General features: G+C 34.7%; 2 protein-coding genes and 1 long non-coding RNA gene across 4 annotated transcripts in view; 1 reads left to right on the plus strand and 2 right to left on the minus strand.

Annotated features, from left to right (window-relative positions):
* LOC118280313 (CUE domain-containing protein 2) overlaps positions 1-8142 on the minus strand; it is a 25870-nt gene extending 17728 nt beyond the window's left edge. The window contains exon 1 of one of the 2 annotated variants that reach the window (XM_035600277.2): positions 7735-8142. In XM_035600277.2, coding sequence (XP_035456170.2) covers positions 7735-7900 — 166 coding nt within the window. In that variant the 5' untranslated portion in view covers positions 7901-8142. The remainder of the gene's footprint in view (positions 1-7734) is intronic. The other variant, XM_050702078.1, reaches the window with a different exon arrangement.
* Positions 1-15627, plus strand: part of LOC126912024 (uncharacterized) — a 17192-nt gene extending 1565 nt beyond the window's left edge. Inside the window, exon 2 of the long non-coding RNA XR_007706637.1 lies at positions 11460-15627. This is a non-coding gene — a long non-coding RNA (uncharacterized LOC126912024). The remainder of the gene's footprint in view (positions 1-11459) is intronic.
* The window catches only part of LOC118280488 (43 kDa receptor-associated protein of the synapse homolog), a 124478-nt gene that overhangs the window by 82443 nt on the left and 23616 nt on the right, over positions 1-18419 (minus strand). The window contains exon 14 of the mRNA XM_050702054.1: positions 11991-18311. Coding sequence (XP_050558011.1) covers positions 18216-18311 — 96 coding nt within the window. The 3' untranslated portion in view covers positions 11991-18215. The remainder of the gene's footprint in view (positions 1-11990; positions 18312-18419) is intronic.

Here is an 18419-nt window from a genome sequence, read left to right on the forward strand (position 1 = left end):
ACTCAATTACCCCTCTTCCCAATCTTTCCAATCCCCGATTCTCCTATAACCCTTAAATTGCTAATCCCCAATAAGCCTGCAAAGCACTTGTAACAACTCTGGTGTTTTGGGTGTCAATGGGCGGCGGCAATTCATCATAACATCAGGTGATACGTCTGCTCGTTTTAAAAAGGAGATCAAAAACATTTTTTGAGGCATTACGAAGTTTGCTGGGTCAGCTAGTAACTATAGCTATTAAAACATTAAAACCGAACCCAAACTTCGACATTACAAAGACCTTAATAGATTCCAAATAGCCACAGGGTTGCACTCCTATATTTAGATTGAAAGGGATTCAAATCTACGCATCAATGCACTATTCGTCCCCCCTTCCGCCCTATTAGCTTTGGAAGGGTCATTTCATAATATCATGCCTTTTATTGCACGAAGGGGTACGTAGAAGGGCTCATAGATTACTTAAACAGATTTATACTGTAGCTAGACTGATCACTTGTTCAGGGCTTCGGATAACATAACGGGTTACCGTGGCTCCGGATTAAACCAGGAGTAGGAACGGGGTGGTTTTAAGTTGCTAAGAGTTTGACACTCCCTTCCGCCTCACTCAATGCGGGAGAAGCAATTTGATGACTTTCCTCTTCAAAATATGGTTTAGTTCAGTTGCTGAGCAATATGCTTTGATTTTCGCAAGGAACAACTATATGTAGGATCCAGATGTTGTTGTGTCGGACTTGAATGGGTATGTTTTCTAAGTAATAAATTCATAGTTGATCGAAGATACCAAGAGATTTTAAACCTGAGTCGTTTTCAACTCGTTTGTACGTCGCTAGTTAGTTAGTTCAATAATACAATTAAAAAAAACAACCCGACCAACAAGGTATGCACTAAAAATTTTCAGTAAAACATTTTTATGTCATATTTTATTTGACTGCCCATCCCCAATGAAAGCGGGCAGTCGGTAGACGAGTAGACACGGAGTGTATATGCACATGCTTTCAAAATATAAACTCCCGTCGAGAGCGCTGATTCCATTCCACCGTATACAGTATGTTTTTGAAACAAACGGTTTGATAAAAGGTTTTTTTTTATTCTATTTACATTAGTTCTCCACGGACTTATTCCGTGCCGTTGTCATACATTTTTATATAGTAAGCAAAGTCTAATTAATATTTATGGTACCTAATACCTATTTTAAACACTACAATTAACTACAATCATATTTTTTACTACAAATACACTTTATACATTAACATTAAATTAGGTTAAATTAGCAATATTATAAACGAAAAAGTGTGTTTGTATTCTTTCAGGTTGCGATTTTTGATTGGACGAAATATTTAGGAGATTGTAGAGTGATGTGGATTAAGTACGTTTATTCCTTCATCATGCCAATAAGCAGTCATGAAAGCAACACCTAGTAAAATTTATGGACTGTCGCTAAAAGAAAATTGCTGTCAATAATTTTACCTTTTTTAATGATACAAGCTAGTAAATGAGCAAATGGATCACCTGATGGTAAGCAACCGCCACACTCGTGGACTCCAGAGGCTTTACAGCAGTGTTGCCGGCCTTTTGGAGATAAGGAATTTAAGGGTTGTTGGGGAAATGGGGATTGGGAAGATTGGGAAGTAGCATAGCCTTCGCTAATCTCACTCACACAACGCAAGAGTTGTGTCACGTCGGTTTTCTGTGAGGCCGTGGTATCACTCTCGTCGAACCGGCCTATTCGTACCGAAGCATGGCTCTCCCACACTTACCTCGTTTACCCTTGCTGGAGACCTACATTTGTGAACACAGCTGAACAATTTCGTAGAAAAGGAAATCTCTAATTTATAACACCAACCATGTCACTAGAAGACGTTACCTACACAGGTTACTCTCAACAAAACATATAAACACGCTTTGAAAACAGTCAAACCTTTAGACACACCCTGTTCATACGATCGATGCGATGCGACGCAGTGGTTCTCGCTTTTCAATTACACAATTTGACGTCCCCTCCTGTCTGTATAGTCCCTTATGTACACAGGTACTGATAGAGATGCTTTGATTGAATACAGAATACGTAGGTATATCAAGAGTTGCATATTCACATCACTCAATGAAACGAGAGCACGATCGGCGCTCTGATTGGTTGGTTTATTCGTGCCTGCCAATCAGAGAACGCGCTCTGGTATCGATTACTTGAAACGTGAAGCAGACTCGTACTAAGGGTATAGAGGTTTTAGGTTTTTGGTTTTTGTAAAGGGATAGTTCGTTGCATATTGCTATCACAACATAATTATATTTTCAGATGTACATTTTAGGCAGATAGGTTGACCCGGAGCTGCGGACTACCTAGCGGGTTTACCGGGGCTTCGGCTTGAAAAGCAGGTGAAGGAACGGGATGGTTTTTAGTCAGTAAGAGTCTGACACTCCCTCTCACCTCGCCCAGGGCGGGAGAAGGCATTGGATGATTTCCCCCCCATAAAAAAGGGTACAGAGCTTAGATTTTGCAAAAGGATAGATCGTTGCATATTGTTACCACATTTTGCTCCTATCTAGTCCTTTAAAAAGGTAGCGCATTTCCTAGTACGTATCGGAGTACGTCGCTCGGTTTTGAAAATTGTTTTTATATTTCTACTTTGTACTGGATGCTTTGACAAACACAATTTTGCAGACAACAACGACTTTCCCCCGCCACTAAGCTAGTCATCATTTGATACAATTCAATAGTTATCATCATAATCAACAGTCAGTAGACGTGAACATCTGAACTGAATGAAGGCAGTCCTCCATATTTTCACGTATTTTATCACTAGTTGCGTCAAATTATTCTTCAAATAGACAAACAGAAAGGTAACAAAGCTTTGTGCAACAGGTCCTTAATAAAAAATACGTAGTTAAGAATTCAAAATTATGACTCTTAAGTCACTACAGTACCGAGAAAATCACATGTGTTTTGCTTTCACAAACAGATTAACAGCTACAGTTGTTTATGGATTCTACAAATTGTTGGTCCGTGCAAGAATATATCGCCCAGCCGCTGCAACAGTGCAGTCGATAGTTAGTTTAATTTATGACCCCTATTGCATATCCGTACGGGGGACAAAAGGTCTATGATTATATTGTGAGTACAGTGAAAGATTGGGTGTTTGCTCTCAATATTTTGTAAAAGGGATAGGTTAGTATTAAAAGGACTAATTATTATTAAAAGCAAAAGAAAGTAAAAATATTTATTTCACACGCTATTAACAAGTGACATGAACAGATTACAGTTATATGTATATAAACTTTAAACATTATGAGAGATAATTTTATAAAACGTACTAAATTAATTGTTATGTTATTAGCTTACTCAAGTAACTAACTGTTTAACAAAGAACTCAACTAGTTTCAAGCCATGCTAGAGGCTCATATTTACGAGCAGCATTTCGTGACACACGACGCGAAATGTCGCGGGTGCAGCACACGCATCATGTTGATGTGATCCTTAAATTGTGATTAGCTACCGATACCCAGGGAAAGGTCGGTGGCGTGCCTTGGCGGGTGAAAAATTTGTTTGGGGTCGCCCTTTCTTCGTTTTTTCTTTCGGTCTTTCTTTTTTTTTTTTGGGTGAAAATTTTCCAATACCTTTCCCCCCCCCTGTCTCTCAAACCTCAAAGAGGGGACTTACCAATGCTATAACAGCGAACCCATATTTGGGAGCCCTTACGACCTTAATTTTCTTTGAACGCATGCTTTACGCGGAAAATGAGGAATTGATTATTTGGAATTTTATAATTTCTGGAATGAAATTAAATATTATAAAGTTTTTAATTTTTGTTTACGCATTTGGCCCTCGTATAAGTTAATACGGCAGATATGGCGCTACGCTCTGGGAAAGGGTCTATATGTATAAGCATCTTCTGAACTTAGGGTGACCTAAATGCGATCACATATCTACATTTTTTTTATGAAACAAGCCGGTAATCGAGCCGGTAATCGTATTACCTGATGGTAAGCAATCGCCGCCGCCCATGGACACTTGAAACACCAGAGGCGTTACAAGTGCGTTGCCGGCTTTTTGGGAGTTAGGAATTTAAGGGTTGTTGTTCAGGAATCGGGGATGGGGAAGATTGGGAAGGGGGGAATTGGGCCTCCGGTAACCTCACTCACACAACGAAACACAACGCAAGCGTTGTTTCACGTCGGTTTTCTGTGAGGCCGTGTTATCACTCCGGTCGAGCCGGCCCATTCGTGCCGAAGCATGGCTCTCCCACACACTAAATAACTATCCCTCCTTCAGAGATTAAAAAACTTATCTTTTACTATATTCTCCGCTCCCAAACTCTCAAAAACGAACATCCTAGAGTAAATACCATAAAGATCGTCATCCCACTCGAAACACGAACCCTTCACATCGAATGAGTCGACATATAACAAATATCACAAGGCTATGAATCAATATAGTTAGTTAGGCACCGAGAGCTTCTCCCACACGTCCCGGCCACCTGTAACCCTGTACCCGGCGCTAACCGGATCGATGACCCATTTTTCCAACACCCAGGGCAACAGTTTGCTTTTAAGTTTAAAAGCACTCTGGTAGAAATTCAATTTCATTCCATTCCATTGATGGTTGATTTTGCAGTAGGAGGAAATCTTATTACTTTGTTATTGGGTTTCCACATTTTTAATGGGTTTTTGTCTACCCTTTTAGTATAAATGTGTAGGTTACCTAACAGCTAGTTAATATGTGGATGAATAAAAAAATTGTCCTTAACCGAAGTGCATGGATAAAAAGACTGATGACTGATGATGATTTCTTCTTTTCTTCACATTGGTGCAATGGTGATATTATTATGCATGTATTATACATAAAAACCTTCCTCTTGAGTCACTACTATCTATTAAAACTATCTATTAAAAAAACCGCATCAAAATCCGTTGCGTAGTTTTTAAGATTAAGGCATACAAACGGGACATAGGGACTGAGTGAGAAGCTTTTGTTTATACTAATTATGTAACTAGTGAAGCCGGTAAACGAGCAGTCGGATCACCTCATGGTAAGCAATCGCCGCCGCTCATAGACACCCGAAACACCAGAGACGTTACAAGTGTGTTGCCGGCCCTTTGAAGGTTAGGAATTTAAGTGTTTTTTGGGGAATCGGGGGTAATTGGGCCTCCGGTAACCTCACTCACACAACGAAAAGAAAGATGATGAAGCGAAAGAGGTATGTAATATTCGTAACAATTGGCGGTCCATAGTTTCTGCTTACCAGCATGGGAGACAGGCGTTATGTATGATTGTATGATTCAAAAAACTTTGATAACTTCAATATTCGGTAACTAGCCATACATGGCCCCAGCATAGGGCAGGGGTTGCAATCGAGCGGCTTTTAGATATCCGACTCGGATAACTCTTTTTTTTTTACAATTGATGGCGTTTGGCCGCTATCACGCCTGATGTGATGATGATGGCCAACAACCAACGTTTGGAAACCGAATGTTTCAAGCTGACTTTCAGGGTTCGGATCAAATCTGATACGGACTAACAGTCTGATACGGAAACCAAATGTAGGTATGCGGCCGATCTTAGCAACCCTTTTTGTAAGTTCCTCGTATATCATATAACTATCTGAGACTGTATCAGACTGTTAACTAAAAACACACTAAATATATTTTTATAATAACCGTATATAAAACATACTACATAAATAAGTAAAAATCATGGTTTAGCTACTCACGTTTTATTAATGGAAAAAACCTCTACTAGTTTCGAGTCACACAGGGACTCTTCATCATGAGCAGCGTGTGCCGCTATTAATAATACGTGAGTAAACCGTGACTTTTAGGTAATTTAAATGTTACATTTTATATATGTTTCATATAGGAATCAAACCCGTGATAGCGCAGCATCCGATTACCCAGTAAAGCCTGAATAGTGCCAATGATCTGAGTTATACCGATATACGCTCAGCTTCTATTCAGCCAACTATTAAATTTATTACAGACTAGCTTCTACCTGCGACTTCCCCTGTGTTCCCGTGGAATAAAAAGAATCATATCACCCAATGTGTTTTTTAACAAAATTGCCCCAATTGCCCCACACTACAATTTTCTCCTGTGTCACAAGTGCGTTTATAAACATACAAGTTCACATACACATGACACCCAGACCCAAAACAACAATTTGTGGATCACACAAAGAGTTGCTCCGTCCGGGATTAAAAACCGGCTACATGTTGTATGGCAGCTGGTTGCCCAGCCACAGCACCAACCCAACAGTGCAGTCTAAAATTTAATTTGGTGTATAGAGATTATTATGTTCTAATAATGAACATAAAATTTTTTTTAATAACTACTTCAAATTTGTTTTAGCATATCATTTAAACTTTCAGTTTAACTGCCACACTCAGAGACATTTAAAGATTACTTAAATCATGGATGCACAGACCGCGGCTCGCCGGTCGAATCCTGGTGGCCCGCCGACAGCAAAAATAAATTGCTACAAGTAAATTTGAGCCAAATATAAAAAAGATTGTAAGCACTATGCAGTGCACGCTTCAAATTATTAAATTATTTTTCAATTTTAATACATTATTATCAATTCTTTATTAATTACCTATACTTCTGCGGCCCGCAATCCGTTCATAATTTGTCCGAGTGGCCCCTAGTCTTAATAAGTCTGTGCATCCCTGACTTAAACTATTCCTTAGTAATGATTTTGTATCGAAAACAATTGTTAAGGGCTGGGTTAAGTAACCATTAAATAACTGCGTATGGCTGTAAGTATAAGAAAGGATCAGCAGACAACTGAAGTAACAATTGTAGTATTGCATCAACTTTGAGGATATTAACCCATTAACCGCCTGTCCATTCCGTGTCCCTGTCGCTCATGTTGTTTTGCTGCGACAGCGAACATGTATGATCTGTCGCATTAAATCATCTGTATTCGCGAAACACATCACACTAATATTATAAACGTGAGTTTGTTTGGATGGTTGTCGGTCTATTACGCCGAAACTAACAAACACATTTTGATGCAATTTGGTACCGATAAAGAGATGGTATGAGCTGACTTGAGTGATAGGATACTGTTAATCTCAGTGGAACGCAGGCGAAGTCTCTGGCAGAAGCTAGCAGAAAATAAATATTATACAGTATTTGCTATATCAAAATATTTATTTAAATATGTTAATTCCAATAAGATTATTATTTTAAGATCTGCAATGGATTTAGTAAGCCAGAGATTTTATTTACCAGTGATTGTATATTATTAATATGGAAAAGATTGAAGTAACCGGCCAGTGAATTTTTAATGAGATCAACACTTCTGCATGCCCCGATGCTTAAATACAAGTTGTTTAACACAAAATAAATATTTTATTTTGACTTGTAATATAATGTATAACAAAATAGTACATCATACATATTTTCGTAATAAAATAAAGAGTTTAAATAAATATCAACAATAAAATACGCATTTTAATTCACTTTTGATACAAGAGCTAACTTTTAACTTTAAAATACAAGTGATCCAGCATTTCTTTTGTTTCAATTGTGAAATTAGGTGTCAAGGCGATCGTGTTTTGTTTCAGAACTACGTAATTTGAATCGGCACCCACTGTCTGACGGTAAACAAAGCATATACAACGAATTTGAGATGGATTCACTTAAAAACTACTATATTATGACATAATTCTAGATGGAAAATTAGTTCAAGGGCATAATATGGGTTGGAAAACATCAGAAATCTATTTAAAATGCTTTTCTCACCTTCAACATCGAAACACGGGTCCTGCGAAGCTTCCTCCAGGATCGAAATCACATACGTGAGAACGATATCATCTATCACGTTTAAATCAGCACTAGGGATATGTTTTGTAATAAACTGAAATAAACCTTCCTTGACGAGGACTTTTTGTTGCGCTATAGCACTCATTTTTATCTAAAACACCTTATTTTCCAGAAAAACACCACAGGAATGTAATGTATATTCAGTATGATCGTTACGGGTGGCTACGCAGCGTAAAAGTAGGTTTAATGTACGATAAAGACGCCCCAACACAGCTATAGTACACTCTCTTTATATTTTCAATGGAAATTAATTTGTTTAGTTAGAACTGCAACTCTATTTTCACGGGAAAAATCTGGGATAGATACTGCGAAAATCAATACAAATGCAAGTTTTTTTTTTATAAACAACTTTTTGTCGTTTTAAGAACGGGCACGAACTCATCTGCATACAGCCACTGTTGGTTGTCATTTTATTTTAAAACTTGTTTTCTTTCCTTTTTATTAGATAGAATTAAACATTTATATGTATATTAATCCCGATTATGTTGAATTAATGTTATTTTTAGGAAATAAAATGTATTTTCGGTTTTTAGTTTACTAAGAATGAAGGCGTATGAATTTCTGAACGAGCAAATGTCATTGAGTTTAAAATGGCGGGAGAAATTTGAATCTACACGTCAAGTAAAAGCGGGATATTTAAAATAAATAAAAGTGTTTTGACACATTTAACGGGACTATTAACATTATTTTCGTACTTTTGTTTGTTTAAAGTACAAACTGAATGGACATTGCAACGGATTTTAACCAGTATTTTTGTTTTTAAACTGACATGGTCGTTTCTAATAATAGTATTTTTGTGTCTGTCAAGAGTCAAGTCAGACATTATTTTTAATATTCGTTTGTATTTACGGCTTTGTTATGTTTTGTCTTTTTTATTATGTTTGTAATGAATAATGGGGCACTTCTCATGTACTTGTATTTGTATATGTTACGGTAAATCTGATTAATTGAAAATTATTAATAATTTAACAAAATTATTCTTTAACTTTCCAGGTAACCCCCTTTTTATTGACCAAATGAGTGGATATCTGTGTTATAAGCGCATTTATAAACCAATCCTTACATCCACCCCCACTTATAACTTCTCTGGTGTTGCTGGTGGCGCCGATTGCTTACCATCAGGTGATCCATCTACACGTTTGGATTTTGAACGTAAAGTTTTTTTTTTTTTGAGGGGTCAATTATCCAATGACTTCTTCCACCTTGGGCGAAGCAAGAGGGAGTGCCAGACTCTTACTGACTAAAAACCACCCCGATCCTACTCCTGCTTTTCGAGCCGGAGTTCTGGTAAACCCGCTAGGTAGTCCGCAGTTCATTCCGTATGACGCCATCAAAACGCATCGCATGTAAGCATTGCCGATGATGCGGTCCGTACGATGCGGATGCAGTGTGCAATGGACGCAGTTGTATGAGTTTCTATACAAGACAAACTAATATCTGTTGCGTGCGATGCGTACGATGTGGGCCTGTGGATGCTTACCTTTATACAGGATGGTGAAATGAAACATACGATTTTGAAATTAATATAATATTTTCAATTAAAATTTTAAAATATAACATGCATTCATTTATTCTCTCATACTTTATCCTAAAAATGACTGTTTAACACAACGCCGATATTTCACAACTACATTTTTTATTTTTCTTTAATATATTTATTTCACAATATAATATATATTTTAAACATATTTATATAACAATAAATTTAATTTTTGGGAATCACAATGGGAACTTTTTGGCACAGTTTTAAGAGTAAGTGAGTATTTTTTAAATATTTAAAAAATATAGTAATACAATAAGATAAAAGGTCGTAACCTGAAAAAAAAATCGCTAAATCCAGTCCGGTAAGTCTCGACACAGATAACGACAAAATTCGGTCGTTAAGTCGTGAATTTTTTTAATACATTTTTAAAGTTATCAGCACCATTAGTACGAGTTTGCTTTACGTTTAAAGTAATCTATACGAGACTGCGTCCAGCGCTCTGATTGGCCGACTCAAATAAACCAACCAATCAGAGCGTCCATTCGATTACTTTAAACGTAAAGCAAAGTCGTACTAAGGGTACTGTACAATATAAAGTTAAAATCTATAATTTTTTCATTAGAACTTGAGACGGGATATTTACCATGTTTATATATGTCTATGAGTTTCTGACATTCTCATAGACTCATGCCCAAATACTCAAACGCTACTCAATTTTAAGACGCTATCAAATGTAGTTCTGTCACTATCAATTCTTTGTAAAATAACAAAGATAGCACGATATTTAAGTACAACTTAAAATTGAGTAGCGTTTGAGTATTCGGGCGTCATAGACATACTACATACATAAACATGGTAAATATCCCGTCTCAAGTTCTAATGTTTCATGACATAGGTACGACCTTTTTAGAAAAAAAAAGACAAGCACAGATAAGACAAGTAATAAATAACAAATACATATTTTTTTTTAAACAGTATCTGGTACACAATAGCACGAGACGAATCCTTACACTACTTATGAAATAAATAAAATTGTAAATTCTAATAAATTGAGTGCAATCTATCTAAGTTTAGCTAGTTTAGTGTGAAAGTTTAGTTCTTTGAACGTTAGACTTTTAAGTTAGTTTAACAGAAGATAGATCTTTTTATTCAATACACGTTGTTAATGAAAAGGTAAGATTTCCTTCAAGCGACTTTACAAAAAAAAGGTTTTCTTTATTTACCCTTTAACTATTTCAAACTTATTTGAGCGCATCTGGAACAAATTTTGCTTTACATGTCCTCTAGGTATATAACTTTGTCGGTCAGTCATCGTCTCATTGTATCTATTAGTTTTTCGTTTCAAATAGGTAATTAATTTGTGATTTGAGAATCACATTCATATTATAAATCAATCATGATAAAACTACTGAACGGATTTTTCTGAAATTTGGTACCTATAGAGATAGGGTATGAGTTGATTTAGGTAATAGGATTTAGTTTTTATCCCACAAAATTGCTAGTTTTTTAATAAAACTAATCTCCAGTGGATAATTGTATTCCTTCTTTTTTTATTAAGACGTTAACCACCACGCCAGTCACTGGTGACCAACGCTTAGCGGAGGATTTGCCTTCAACAGTTTTCTTTCGGCAATTAATGCTTAAACAGGACAATCCGGGGGCAATGCCCACCCCCAAGTCGAGCAGAAAAAAGCGGTACGGCCGTACCCTTTTCCCAAAGCCATGGCCAATTTCGACAGCCTATAACTTCATGGTGGATAAAACAAGAAGCCTGAATTTTCAGATACTAAGCAGGCATTGTACAAACATGGTATATATCAAAATTATATTTTCTTTTCATTACTTACACCATCTTTTCTTTTCACTAACAACGTGTCAACATAATTAGATTTTCCAAAATCAGTGACTTATCCTTACAGAGCTTTATTTTTTAATTAATTCACTCTTACCCTTCTTATAAAGAAAAGTCTTCTGATTTTTCATAAATAACAAATATAGCTTTATATAGTAATTAAAATAGTACTTTCAGAGGCAGGTTCAACAGGTAATAGTAAATTTTTAGTCCGTGCAAAATTACTCTCTCAATTTTTTTACGCGGTAAATTCGTCGGTAGGCGATATTTTTTATGAGAGTAATTTTGCAAAGGTAATTTTTCGTGCAGGTACATACATTATAAAGTTAAGATATATTATAATACTATATTTCTTTATTATATTAAATATAAGTATTCTTTGTCCTAATTATAGTTTAGTAAGGATTAGATACCAAGATTTATTTTTAGTTGGAGTTTTTTTTGGCTTTGTCAAGTCTTTTGTTTATAATATTGGTTAGATTTTGATTTGTGATTGCATTTAAGACTTTCACCATGAGATTCCAACTTATTACTTTGGAAATATTGTAATAGATTTATTTCTGAACGCTTACCCAGTCATCAAATCGTTTATGAAATTTCAAAAACATATATGAGTAGCTTTAAAAGTGCCACGGTTTTAGTGGGAGGTAGTGTTGTGTTTAAAGATTACAATAGTAAATATAAATTCATGAGTCATTTTTCTTTTATACCTACAATAAATCCACTAGTCAGTTTGTTATGAAAGAGTTATCTCTTTCGATGTGTCGACGCAATGTGCGTATTTGTGAAACACTTTAAGCAGAGTGGAGTCAATGTTGTAATCTTCAAACACAACACTACCTCCCATTAAAGCCGTCGCGGATAATTTAAGAACACCTTATATAAGTAGCTAGACTGACTTATTTAGACATGTGGATAATGCCTAACTAACATTTTATTTCCTATCTATTTAAACGCGTTTTGTTTAGTGATGGGAAACATTTGCACGATTTTATCGATATTTATTCAAGCTTAAGGGTCGATTCATATCTGATGTAAAATAAGTCGAGCGTATAATCGGTCGTACTGACGTATCATCGGTTGAGTGTGAACGGTCAATTGTTTTTCTATACATTTGTCTGTTCTGGCGTTACGCGACCGATGATACGCGACGCATGTTCCGTCTGATATGAACCGAACCTAACAGAGATGTCTGGGTATCCCAAATGGCATTGCCATTTAAATTGTTTTTTTTTTTTATACATCTTTAGGTATATTTTATACATACAATGTCTTTAGCAATAATTATAATCGAGAAAAATGTATACAAATGTAACCCATCGAAACTAAAGGCTTTGGATCTGAAGCTAACTAAATATTAGTCTAAATCAGTTTGTCTAGCTAAAACATAGTAGATAGGACGAAGTGAGGTTTATTTCAGTATTTAATAAATACAGATACATAGTTTACTATTTGCAGAAGTAAAAAAATAAAGAAAAAGAATATTATTTTTAAATTTAACTATTATTGGACAGATTTTGGCACTTAAAAAGTATAGTAGCGACCTCTATGCAAAGGTCTGAAAGGAAGGAAGTAGTTTTACTTCTACAAATATTTATTTTCGTATATAATTTCTGTAACATAATATTTTGATTATAAGTTTTATAGGTATGTAAATAACGGTAATAGAATTTGGACTATGTTTTATGGATATATTTTATATCTTCTCTATAATATGTATATGGATAAATCAATAAATGCTCTCTATACATTCAACAGTGTTTAATTTTTGAGGACGAGCGAAAAGAGTAATTTTCGTTCAATATTTTTATTACATTTTAAGTTTCATAGTTATTTTTGGCACACATTTAAGGCAAGCTGGCGAAAACCCTTCTATTTTAATCGGTAGTAATCCGAAATAGGTATAGTGGCCAGCTCAGGTAAACCCTGTCCTTTCTTTCAAATGAGAACTGAAGTTACTGAACGTAAAATGAGATATTTACCATGTTTATTAGTTTTTGTGAGTTTCCGATATTTCGGCACTGTTGCAAACGGATCACGGATTACGGCACTTGATGATGAACTGTCAGTTTATCCGTGATCGTAAATATCCCATTCAGTCTAAACACTTTTAAAATGTTTACAGATAGAGTAAATTGAATTACTGGCCACTGTACACTATTATAAACAATTATGCAATTTTTCCCAACTGAATACGAGTTTTCGGATTGGCAGTGACACTTTTAAGATTTCTTTTTAAATGTTTAATTATTCTTTTCATTCGTCCTCCCACATTTAATGTGCCCGACAAACCAGTGCGTCTATATACTGTATATTTATGCTCTCTTCATTATATTATGTTATTCTTAATTGACGATTAAAATTTGGCAGTTAATTATGGATTTAGAATATATTATATTATGTTGAATTTCAGATTTTTTTTAACTATATTTATGATTGATTTTTATACTACCTATGGCTTAGAATCCCGATGACACTCTCAACTGTCATTCCCTTTAAATCTGACATTTGTAAATGTCAAACGTAATGTCATGTATGAAAATATAATTTTGACAGTTAAAAATCATAGAGGTTATGTATGATCGAAAAGTGTAATATTTTTGAAAAATAATAATTAATTTAAGATATTTATCATAAAGGTACATTTTGATTTTAGATATTATTTTTAATTTAATATTTACAGGAAACACCAACCGTTTACTTGTCCATCGATACAAATTCATTCAATTTCCTCCGGGATTCACGATAAAATATTCTAATATACTATGTTATAGTTATGTATATCTCATTTGTAACAGAAATATACAACTACATACTATGACATATATAGTATAGTGTAACAGCAACGAATGTGTTAACTATACAAGCGTATAATATATATTTCTTTCTAAAATAATTATGATCACAATACACAATAGTCGACTTGTATGCTGAGATAAGGTGAAAAATGAAATATCGATACATTTTGAAATCTTTATCGTACATTTCCCATCATTATATATTATTTTGTGTGAGATGGGCTCATAAAAACTGATAGTTATACCATTACTTTTGCTTATAATGCCATAATTGTTACAATGGCATACTTAGTAGAAATATATTCCAAATAAATAAAAAAATGATCAAGGGAAATCTTAGGTTTGGCACAACCCTTAATATAGTATAAATCTCTATTATGCATATTTTAAAAACTATCTTGCATACAACTCGACTTAATCACATCTGAATGAGGATTTTCGCGCCGCTAGAGGCGCTAGTGTAGCTTTATGTCTATCTGTCCGATATAATATTTAATAATATCAGTCAACTTGTGACTATAAGACTCTATATTACCTTATAACTCACTAACGCCATCTTTACAGCGCAAAAACGAAAATCCTCATCAATTTAATTAATAATTCGTACCAAAACAAACTTACTTTTTCATTCATATTAATAAAGCGTATTTTTCAAAGGATTCTCGGTCCTAAAAACACATTAAATAATGGTTATTGTTCCGTTTACTTGTAAACACCGTTAGATTAATAAACTCTCAGAAAAAAGTCCTTTGTGGGATCCACAAATTGTTGTTTCGGGTCTGGGTGTCATGTGTATGTGAACTTGTATGTTTGTAAACGCACCCACGACACAGAAGAAAATCCTAGTGTGGGGCAACGTTTTATTAAAAAATAGTTCATAATCCAGCAATGTTTACAATTAAACAGAGAACGGCTATAAACTAGTTTTATATGGAGGCTATGCTTATGAGCGTAAACATTTAATTTCATTTAAAACAAGGTACTGCCTCGTTGGCTGAGTGGTTGCAAGTGCGGCTGCCAGGCAAGGGGTCTCGGGTTCGATTCCTGGGTCGGGCGAAGTATTACTAGGCTTTTTTCGGTTTTTCGAAAATTTCTTAGTAGTAGCACGGAGTCTGGAAATGTGCCCGGTATATGGCAATAGGCTCACCACCTATTACATGGGACTTACAACATAAATTGTGAAAAGTGGGTTGTACACAGTGGCATTACGTGCCATAATGTGCACCTCTGCCTACCCCTTCGAGGATTAAAGGCGTGACGATATGTATGTATGTATGTAAAACAAGGTACTGTTAAGTCACCTGACAGAGTAGCATACACATTGCCACTATTCTTCTGTTGGTGTCAGAAACAGCCATGGGGTCGGTTCATGGCCACATTTCACAAAGACACGTGAAGTAGCGGTAATTCGCCTCGAAAAGCAGGAGTAGGAACGGAGTGGATTTTAGCCAATAAGAGTCTCACACTCCCTTTCACTTTGCTCAAGGCGGGAGAAGCCATTGGATGATCCCGCTAAAAAGCAATGCTATCTGATAAACATGAACGTTTTAAACTGCATTCTCTAACTTAGCTGCTTCTCAAGATTATGTTAAACCCTCTTAACTTAAAATAGCTTCACTAGAGGACTGACCGACAGACAGACGTTATTAATATTATTATATTTGCTTTGACGTTCAAAAGTGTCTTCCTGGTCTATTTGAAATAAATGATTTTGACTTTGAACACGTTAACCGTCACGTCGGACACTGGTGACGAACTTTTAGCCGAGGATTTGCCTTCAACAGTTTTCTTTTGGCAGTTAATGCTTTAAGTAGAGGAGGGTTTCATTACAGCAGTGACTGCTAGACTGTCACAGGTTAGGTATTCTTATTTTATATCCCAATGACAACGCTCATAAGATTGCCTTTATCAGTGTTTGTATAATAAACCTAAATAAGCGTATACAACAGATCTTGCATTCCCTTCATAAATAAAAAAAATTGTGTTACCACCTCTGATATAAAAGCGTCATACTTGTCTTTCACCCATAAAATGGGTAGACAGAGCAAACTGAATGCTGAATGTGACATTTAACATGTGACACCCACTTTTATTACGCGTTTAATGTAATAGGAATCCGGTCAATCTTAAATTGGTAGTCTCGACAATGACAACGACTAAAAATCGGTCGTTAAGTTATGAGCTTGGTGTCCTCCTGTAGTTTCCCTTTTATAGTGAAATAAAATTGCAAATGGGCCAATCTACAAAACGGGCGTATTCGTGTGATCGCTTTGGTGCTTTTTAGATATAGATATTTAATAGTAATTACGTACTTATTGAAAATAACAAAAAATACTACTATTTGAATATAATTATTTTTAATGAGACTACGCCTGTTTTGGAGATTGACCCAAATAAATGTCTTAATGATAGGACTTAACGACCGATTTCCGTCGTTATCATTATTGAGACTTCCAAGAGCTATTAATGATTAATTTCGATACGTAGTCAAACAACTCAATAATACTTTGCCTGAGGTGGGCTTTTTGCTCGAAAATAAAGGAAAACATTGCTTTCTTTTGCTTAATTTTTAAAGTCTTACTAAAGTTTCATCACAACGACGATTCATTTGCTTATCATATATATATTATAGACTCAAACTTTACACTTATTACATCGTAGTAATATAATAATAATTATTTTTATTTATAATTTAATAATATAGGGATATGGACATTCGTTCCTTTTGTTTTTATATTTGTTCATTTTCGTTTTATATATTTTTTCTTACTTGTCTTAAAGCACATATTATTATATTATTATTAACACGTTAACCGCCATAACGCGTCGTTTACTGGTCCGACGTTTATAAAAAAATCGTTAAATAAAATATTTTAGAAAAAGTAAAATGATTTGTGTTTATTATGCATACAGTGCCTAAATCAATTTCGATGAACTTTCGGTTCAAAAGTATTTAAAGCATGCAGCATTTTTCTTCAAAAATTTCCTTGAAAACATTCCACATTGCCATGACATTATAAAATTCAGTTCTCATCTGTCATAAAAGACCATAGATGGCGTTACGTGTTATACCTTAAACATTTGTGTAACAATATTGTGTTACTTTAAAACAAGTAAGAAAACACTCATATATTCCATTTTTAAACGCTCCAATAGTTAATTCCATTCAAAATATTAATATTTCTTTATAATACACATCAATTCGTGGTTTTATAATGTTGTTTATTTAATTTTTTAATTATAGATAAGCAAAAAATATTCTCTTTATTGCTCACGTGATATAAATTTTATGTAACTTTGATATAACAAAGCTAAATGTAAATTTTAATTCCCATTTAGGCAGAAGTTCATTCACATACAACCAGTTATAAATAGCTCCATATTTGTTTTTTTTTAAACTGTATAAAAATTCCCAGTGCGTTGCTTGACGTGGGAATCGAACTCGAGATCCTTTGACCCACCCTCACTTTGCAAAACCAGAGGCAGTATTAGAAACTCAAATTAACTCATAAACTTGTAGCCCTAGTACGACTTTGCTTTAAGTTGAAAGTAATCGAAATGAAAGCGCGTTCGGCGCTCTGATTAGCCGGTTTGAATAAACCCAACAAACAAATGATTTTCCCCCCTTAAAAAAAATTGTGAACTGCCTCTATTTGATAAGTTACATTTAACCATTTTATATCAATGTATACACCATATAATTATAGCAACCACATATAAAACCACTATATTACACAATAATATGTAGTATATAAATTAAAATTTTACATTTAATTTTAACGATAATAATACAATTTTTAGACATCAATATTTTTATTGCACCGAAAACGACAACACCTACTCATACCGCTGCGCATAGCGAGGGTGATGATAGTAGGTATTAAATTCAATATAATATAATAGTAATCATATAGGTAATAATTAATAGTATTTTTTTAAATATTAGTCATTTTTTGTCACTGATACAGTTTTAAAAGCAAATTTAGTATTTTAGGACCGTAATATTTAAGAAATTTTCGAAAAAGAGACAAAAAAAGGTTATTTCTTAAAAGTTAAATAAAAAACAAATATTGTTAGATCACATCACCGTATCTTATTTTCAAACTGATCAAATTTTACTTATGTATACGTTTAAAAAAGCTAAAAACATACAAAATGAAACAAATTATGCACGAAAATCTTTCTACACGAAATAAGCTACAGTGCTGCCATCTGCGATAGTTTTAGTAATACCTGTCATTAATGTCAGCTGTCAATAAATGTGTAATTAAACGCTGGAAGTGGCCTGTTGACTGCTGTGGTCAGATATGATGGAGTTTAGGTCTGATTCGCGAAGCGTTGGCGGTGTACCGAATGGGAAATCCTGGAAATTCAAGCGTATTTATGTAGAGGTAAAGCTATTTTTTCCGGTCATTTAGTAATGACTAATGTTAATTGTCTGTTATTTTTCAAAGAGGTAATAAGTCCACTT

The sequence above is a fragment of the Spodoptera frugiperda genome, chromosome 21 (genome assembly GCF_023101765.2).
Source record: "Spodoptera frugiperda isolate SF20-4 chromosome 21, AGI-APGP_CSIRO_Sfru_2.0, whole genome shotgun sequence".
Taxonomy (NCBI): Eukaryota; Metazoa; Arthropoda; class Insecta; order Lepidoptera; family Noctuidae; genus Spodoptera; species Spodoptera frugiperda.